Source organism: Pygocentrus nattereri, chromosome 27, assembly GCF_015220715.1.
Source record: "Pygocentrus nattereri isolate fPygNat1 chromosome 27, fPygNat1.pri, whole genome shotgun sequence".
Lineage (NCBI taxonomy): Eukaryota > Metazoa > Chordata > Actinopteri > Characiformes > Serrasalmidae > Pygocentrus > Pygocentrus nattereri.
In genome coordinates this window covers 24,975,472-24,983,817 of record NC_051237.1, presented here as the reverse complement: position 1 = coordinate 24,983,817, position 8,346 = coordinate 24,975,472, and the positions used below count along the sequence as shown (strand labels likewise).

At 44.9% G+C, this 8,346-nt stretch overlaps 1 protein-coding gene across 1 annotated transcript; it reads left to right on the top strand.

Moving 5' to 3' along the window:
• Window positions 1–383: 383 nt before the first annotated feature.
• On the top strand, window positions 384–7,778 carry prcc (proline rich mitotic checkpoint control factor). Its single transcript, XM_017687353.2, has 7 exons — window positions 384–931; window positions 2,233–2,280; window positions 2,661–3,149; window positions 4,269–4,361; window positions 5,044–5,190; window positions 5,424–5,489; window positions 5,655–7,778. Exons 1-7 carry the CDS (start codon window positions 755–757, stop codon window positions 5,739–5,741), a joined length of 1,107 nt encoding a protein of 368 aa, XP_017542842.1. The 5' UTR covers window positions 384–754; the 3' UTR covers window positions 5,742–7,778.
• Window positions 7,779–8,346: the final 568 nt, after the last annotated feature.

The following is an 8,346-nucleotide window of genomic DNA, read 5'->3' as shown; positions in this document are numbered from 1 at the left end:
ATGAAGGGGTTTAATGAGTGGGTTTAGTGAGGGGGTTTAATGAGTGGGTTTAATGAGGTGGTTTAATGAGAGGGTTTAGTGAGGGGGTTTAATGAAGGGGTTTAATGAGTGGGTTTAGTGAGGGGGTCTAATGAAGGGGTTTAATGAGTGGGTTTAATGAGGTGGTTTAATGAGTGGGTTTAGTGAGGGGGTCTAATGAAGGGGTTTAATGAGTGGGTTTAGTGAGGGGGTTTAATGAGTGGGTTTAATGAGGTGGTTTAATGAGAGGGTTTAGTGAGGGGGTTTAATGAAGGGGTTTAATGAGTGGGTTTAATGAAGGGGTTTAATGAGAGGCTTTAATGAGGAGGAACTGCCGCGCTTCTCCTCCACACCGCGCGGTGGCGCCCTGGCACAGAGCCCGCGAAAGGGGGAGGGAGAAGAGCCTCGTTTTGTTTACAGATGCTTTAGCCGCTAACAGGCTAATCGCACTTTTATAACCAAACAGCGGCTCATTTTCCTCAAAATAAGGCGATTACGGGACAAAATGCTGATAATGTGTTCTCCAGGCATATAATCTGTGAGGACACTGAGAAGGAGAAGCGCAGAGTCCAGAAACGGATCCGGACCGAGGAGCTGCTGAATTCATGTTTATATCGTGGCCACATGAACAGATTGGGCTCGTTGGACAGTGAAAAGCTCTTCCAGCGCGGTGAGGGAGAAGGTTCGAGCGGAAAGGGGGTTAAAGTGTTGGAGTGAACCGCCTGTTTGCTGGGAAATGTCTCTGGTTTGCTACGACAGCAGCGACGACAGCGACCGCGATGAAGCCCCGAGTCCCGCGGCTACGCGACCCGAACCGAGCCGGGCTCCTGCCGAGAGAAAGCTGGACCTGCCGAGGCCCAGAAAGCGCGGGGAGCCGGTGAAAATCTCCGTCCCGGAGATCAACGCAGCGAGTGTGAGTCTGACCTACTAATTCGATTCTTTGGAATTTTCCGGTCCACCTTAAATGTTGCAGCACTTCCATTGTGCAACTGTAACTGCTGCACCATTTAAGGTGGAACGGAAAATTCCAACAAGAAGAAGCCAGTTTCAGCGTCTTGGTGCTGGGAGGCCTTTTCAAACCCCTCCTGCTGGTGATTTAGAGCGCTTCTTGTAGATCCGATCTCCAGCATCAGTACCACAGCTGGTCCAGCTTATCTAGAACTTCTGAAGGTGTTCTGTTGGGCTCTGCAGGAAGGTCTCCAGCGCTTCTAATCAAGTGAAGGTGCTGATAGTGAGCCTGTGCTGCAGTAACAGCCTCAGCTCTTCTGGGGAGAAGGCTTTACACCAGATGTAACATTGCTGTGAGGATTTGATTGCGTTCAGCATTGATTAGAGCGTTAGTGAGGTCAGGTACTGATGTTGAGGGATCGGTTTTGGACGGGCGCACCTGGGAATAGTTGAATTCACCCGTTAGAAGGGATGTCTGGATACTCTGGACAGATGTCCAGGACCAGGGCTGGTGATCGTATCATGATGGTATCATAACAAATGCTAATTTAATGTCTCGTATATGAATATATGTACGTGTGTGTATACACACACACACACACACACACACACACACATATATATATATATATGTGTGTGTGTATGTGTGTGTGTATGTGTATGTATGTGTGTGTGTACATTGCTATTGTTGGAACAAAACCTTGCATCTCCAAAATGGTAACTTTACAGGAGAAGGAAAAAACCGACTGTACTTTTAATGGAAGTCAATGGAACCAGACGTCTTTCTGAGTTATTTTGGGCCGTTTCTTTCGGTCCATTCGTCGTGAAATTTACACACAATCTAAAGAGCAACAGGCGTTTGATGAAAATGACATCAATGAAAAACGAATGGAGATACGAGGTTTGGTTCTGACATCAGCGACACACACACACACGAGTGTAGACATACTCATATATGTGAAGATCTGAAAATGTCAGCTTTTTAATAGAATACCAGAATTACTCAGCATTACGTGTTTACACACACGTGCTTGAGTGCAGGTTGAATATGTAACACAGTCAGTGAAACAGAATCAGTGTATTCGTAGTTTTTAATAGTATTTATAAACGTGCCGCTGCTGGTTCTCTGTATTTCCTCTGTTGAAACTTAGAACCTCAGATAATCTAGACACCGTGATGCATGTGATGAGAATGTCGGGATGGTGGGAGAAGCGCTGGTCTGATGTGTCCGAGTAATGAAATATGTGTCTGTTGTTCTTCCATCAGTCAGATTCCGATGAAGATGAACCTGTGAGAAAGAAAGCGGGAGCTCAGGTGAGTCGCGGTTCAGCGTCTGGTTCCTTCCGTTTTCAGATGGTGGCATCATAACATCAGGCTACGGCGTGTTCCTGGCAGCAGCGCCGTCATCGTCCTTACCTGTTGTCCCACTTCCGCCCCCTGTGGTGATACAAAGCAATAGCAGTCCGTGTCAAACAAACAATCTACTGCACCAGCGCTGCTGTGGTCAGGGAGTTTGCAGCCAGCATGGGACCCCTGAATACCAGGGGGGTATTTCGCATATTTAGAATATTGTATATGTATATTAGCTAAGCCAAGATTAAGTTCATAGCCAAACTCATTAAAGTCTTTGTTTTCTGGTAACAGGTTAGCTGCTCCTGAACTCTGACTCATGTTTGGTTCGGTTTAATTTTCAGGGTGGTGGTCTGTCGTCTCTGCTGCCTCAACCTAAAAACCTGGTGTTGAAGGAAACGCAGCGCCCCCTGGTGCCTCACACCCTCACTAAACGGCCCGCGCCTGCGCCGCAGTCCAAAGGGAAACCGGGCTCGCAGGCCGTCTCTGGAACCAGCCCGTCTCCGTCCGCTATTAAGGCCGCAGCGAAGTCCGCAGCGCTGCAGCTGGCCCGGCAGATGGCGGCCGACGAGGAGGGAAGTGACGATGAACTCGCTCCGGAAAACTACTTCTCCCTCCCGGAGAGCTCCACGCTCCCCGCCGCCGCCCCTTACCCGGAAGCTGAGCCGTATGCCCCCTCCCTACACCCTCCTCCCAGCATGGAGGACGCCCCCCTCGACTTCGGCTCCAAAGCAGAGTCGCACACCAAACCCGCCTGGGCTGATTTTCAGAGAGATGATTACCAGACCCAAAATCAGGAGACGGAGGACCCGTCACCAAAACCCTGCCCACAGGTACAGCTGCTTCAGACCTACAGCAGTGATTTCAGTTGCACTTTATTTGGAGTGCTCCTTTGTAGATGTGTTATTAATACTCTATTACTCTATTAATACTTTATTAATCACCAACATGTTAGTGCAGTAGCAGTAGTGAAGCATCTGAACACACTGATGTAAATATCTTGTAGATCTAACCTTAATCTCAACCCAAAATCTAATCCTAATCCTCACCCTGGACCTAATCAACCCAAAATCTAATCCTAATCCTCACCCTGGCTGTAATCCCAACCCCAGCCTCAACCCAAAATCTAATCCTAATCCTCACCCTGGCCCTAATCCTAACCCTAATCTTAATCCAAAATCTAATCCTAATCTTCACACTGACCCTAACCTTAACCCAAAATCTAAACCTAATCCTCATCCTGGACCTAATCCTAATCTTAACCTCAACCCAAAATCTAATCCTAATCCTCATCCTGGCCCTAATCCTAACCCTAATCTTAACCCAAAATCTATACCTAATCCTCATCCTGGACCTAATCCTAATCTTAACCTCAACCCAAAATCTAATCCTAATCCTCATCCTGGACCTAATCCAAACCCTAACCTTAATCCTAATAAACCTAGTCCTAACCCTCATATGTGTTTGATGTGTTACTGACAGTCTGTTAAGTGACGCTCAAAGTGTCACTGTGATTTCTGATGTCCTGCTATCCGAAGGGATGCAGCGCTATGGGAATCGCTGCCGATATCCGATACACACACGGAAACTGTTAGATTCCGATTCCGAGGCTGACGGATACATTTTAATAAACTCAAATCAGCGTTATAGAGGAATAGAAGCTTAATTTCTGTAGTGCTGCAGGTGCTGTGAGGGCAGAACCTTAAACTCCTCTGGAGATCAGTGCGTGTGTCATCACATGTCGGCGGGCTTGGCAGATTATCTGCTGATGATTTTGACTTTGCTGGTAATTTTAAGCACATGTTTCCGCTGAAGTGCTGTATGTGAGAACGTAGGGCTGCAATTGACCCTGAAAAACCTCGTATGTGTAATTCTGGATGCAGGAGGACTCGCACTCCCTCTGCTTATGTAAACATTAGTGACAACCTGCTTTTGTGATTGTTTGGTTGCAGGATTATTACAGTGAGGGGTTCTACCAGGACCACAGCGCTGGGTTCATTGAAGAGGAAGAACCAGAATCTTCCACTCTGTTCAACGACGAAGCAGTGAGTGATTTAATTTGTTTCGAAACGGTGTAAATATGTAACCACTCAAATTGTAATATTAATAATATTTATATGGTAATAAATAATAATATTCAGCGACGGTTCAGCACGTTTAAAGGTTAGTGTGTGAGATTTGGGGGGCTCTATTATCCGAAATAGGAATATAGCAAATAAAACCATGTTTTATTAGAGAATAACTACAGTAGGCGAGAACAGACCAGAAACGCTGCCACTAGAGGGCGCCTTTCACGCTTTTAAGCTGAAGTGACAGGTTGAATCTGGTGGCGCTGTAGCTCCGGTTGGAAGACAAGGAAACAAGAAGCATCAGAACTTTTGAGAACCCAAATTTAGACAAATGGAGGATCAGATTTATTATTTAGTGCAAGATAAAAGCGAGAGAGGGTGACTCCTCACCCTCAAAGAAGAGAAAACATGAAGAAGAGAACCACAATCAGGACAGGCGACTCCAGAAAACCTGACGTCCACCGTGGGTTCTACTACACGCTTGGAAAGGGAGGGATGAGGGAGGGGGATTCAGCTGGGTGCAGTCTGCAATCTCACCACTAGATGCCACTAAATCTCACACACTGCACCTTTAACGGATGCATTTTGTTTCAAGTATCGATGCAGTACTTCCGCAAACGTCTTTCTTTCGGGACTTGCTTGTGAATTTTCTCCACAGTTCCGCAGGTTGCAGGGCAAACAGAATCGTGGGAAAGAAGAAATCAAGTTTTTGGAGATTAAAGGAGATGACCAGCTGAGCGGGAGCCAGCAGTGGCTGACCAAGAACATGACTACGGAAGCAGAGCCACGGAAGTCCTTCAGTAAGGTGAGTACCGCGTCAGGACCAGGACGGCTGGTCCTCCAGCAGGACTGTGTCGTCGTAAATTAGTGAGGGATTGTGATGAAATGAATTGACAATAGAAAGAAAACCAGTTGGAATAACTGGAAACTGGATTCCTAGTTGATGTTTTGTTTACTCAGACATTGAAAGCATCTTGAAAAGGGTTATAAAAATAGATGATTATTATTATCAATAAATTATTAATTTCATGTTTCTAGAAAAAAGGAGATCAACCAACGGGGCAGCAGAGACGCAAACACCAGATCACGTATCTGATTCATCAGGTGAGTGAAAAGGAGATGGAGATCATCTTCCATGTGATCTAATGTGGGGCAGTCATGGGCTGGTCAGCCAACGTCCGTTATAGCGGAGACTCAGGAGTGAATTAGAGTCACAGCGAATGAACTCAGGGCTGGACTGTGTTACTGATCGTCTCTGTCCGTCTGCAGGCTAAGGAGCGCGAGCTGGAGCTGAAGAACAACTGGGCTGATAATAAAGTCAGCCGGCGACAGACGCAGGCCAAGTACGGCTTCTAGCAGGTGGCACGCTGATGGGCTCTTCAGCTGTGCTGACCTAACCGCAGCTCGTTTAGAGTTTATGGACATTCAGTAGACTAAGTCCTGGAAGCCCTTCAGGTAGAGAACGCTTATCCCCTTCCTGTTCTGTTTCCGGCAACGTCAACGTCAACGTCAGACTGACTTAGTATCTCGACATCGACTCATTTTCTCACAATATTGATCAATAATGGGATTTTTTTTTTCTTGAGCCTTTGAGAAACTGTGTTAAAATAACGGTTGCATTTGGGATCATGTGATTTTCGCAAGGTGCCGATCATTATTTATACGTAGTACGTCATTGTTTTAACATATTAAGTCAGTCTTTCGAGGAAATAAGTCATTATGCCAGAAACGGAGAAGGAAAAAAATGAGTGGTAGATTTTTTTTTTCTCCTCTGTTCGGTGGAAATGGGCTACAAAGTGGGTACCATTAGAATAATGTCATCGCGGCCGAGCCTGCACGTAATTTTCCTTCTAACTAAAGGACCTCAAGACGTTCTAGCATCACTGACTCTCTTCCTGCTGCGCGTTAACAGTTTGCGTGGACGTTGTGTGCCGAAGGATGGAACCCAAAAGTCGAGCCTGTCTGCTCATCGTTTAGCGTTTAGTGTAGTTGATTAAATTTACAGTCGTTTTTCAGCCGTTTTCTCAGTTTTCACTCATTTTTGATGGTAAGCGATCGACACGCTGACTCTAAACACATAACAGATGCCAGAGACGCTTCAGCAGCTGCTCATCGGCTTCTGTTCGGAATGATCCAGTGGGTTTTCCCGTCTTTAGCTGCAGTCGTATGCAAATGTTTAGGTCAAATTCCATGTTGGTGTTGAATTGAATATGGATAAGAGACCACGTCCACTACAGAGACGCACTTCTCCACACGTCCACACCCTGACTGTTTATTTACTGAAGTTAACACGCTGGAAAACACTGTGGGTCAAATTAGGCCACATTTAATGTTATGTCTTTTCAGGATGTCAAATTCGGATCAGAAATGGAAAATTTCCTCTAAAATCTGAAGAAAACTCCCGTATTTAAGTTTGTTTTGTACATATTTACACATGTAGTTTGTCTGGATGTTTGTGTGCGACTGTGAGTCCAGGGAAATGAATCAGTAGAGAAAGTTATGGAAGCCCACCAGGAAGAGAGGAACATTTTTCTTCCGTTTGTTTCTAGAAACGGGAGTCAAACTGACTTATTTGAATTATTTTCTCAAAATATTCACTTAATATCTCAAAATGATGACTTTTCTTGAGCTTTTGAGATACTTCACTCTTTAAAAAGAACGTTCCAGGATTCCTCACTAAAGAAAATGGTTCTGTATAGATCCATGAAAACTCAAAGAACCACTTGCACGATTAAGTTCTTTGAGTTCTTTGCATCATGAAAGGGTTCTCTGTAATGTGCTGCCGATGGTTCTAAATCTAAATGGTTCAGTATAGCACTCAGAATGGTTCTTCTGTTGTTACAGTGTCAGGCTTGTGATTAGTAGAAGAACCCTTTTGGGTGCTGTGTAGAACCATTTTCAAAAAGGTTCTATATAGTACATCCATGCACATTTTCCATCAGTCTGAAGAACCATTTCGTCATGCTAAGAACCCTTTAATCATGCAGTGGTTCTTTGAATGTTCATGATTTAAAGGGTTCGTTGTGTCACGGCGAGGTTCTTTGGAACGTGCTGCAGATGGTTCTAAATAGAACCTTTTTGAAAATTGGTTAAATGTAGCACCCATAGGGGTTCTTCTTTTGTTATGGGGTCAAGCTTGAACCATCTATAGCAGAAAACCGTTTCATCGTGCGAATGGTTCTGCTTAGGACCATTTCCCTTACTAAAGAACCCTTGAAGAACCATCTCTAAGAGCGCTTGCCTAAACGAGTTTTCACATTTCAAGAAAGTAAATATATTTTTGGGAGATTAGTCAATATTGCAAAGTACTAACTAGTCATTTTGACATATTAAGGCATTATTTCAACATATTAAGTCAGTATTGTGAGAAAATAAGTCATTATGCCAGAAAAAGAGAAGAAAGACAATTAAAGGATGATTTTTCTCCTCTGCTCGGTGGAAATGATCTTCCAGACAAAGCAAACGAGTGTGCACCATTAGAATACTTCGGCTGTGAGAAATCGGTCGGAGTGATTAGACAGCGGCAGATTGGATAGAAGCCCATTGGTTGATGGCAGTATCAGTGTATACAAGTTCAAAGTCCTCTGCACTGTAGTTTCACTCTGTGTCTGTTCCAGCATGTTTTACCCCACTCCTTTATCTACGCTGAGGCTGAATAAAGTGTGTTAGAGCAGGAAATAACGAGCTTAAGCCCCGCCCTCCACACAGCCCCCTCTCCAGAAACAGCTTTACCCTAAAATAACGTACGACGACCCGACCAGCGTGGTTAAGAACGCGGCGGCGGCTTGTCCTGGTTGGTTGTGATGCCTGTAAAATATATCCTCTCGCTCTCGGACTCATTTCCGTAGCTCTGCCAGGCTGGTTAGTTGGTAACTGCACTGACGACCTTCATCCACATTAATATATTTTCAACATATATGACTTTTTTTTCCTAAGGGTAACTGATAAACACACATTCCTG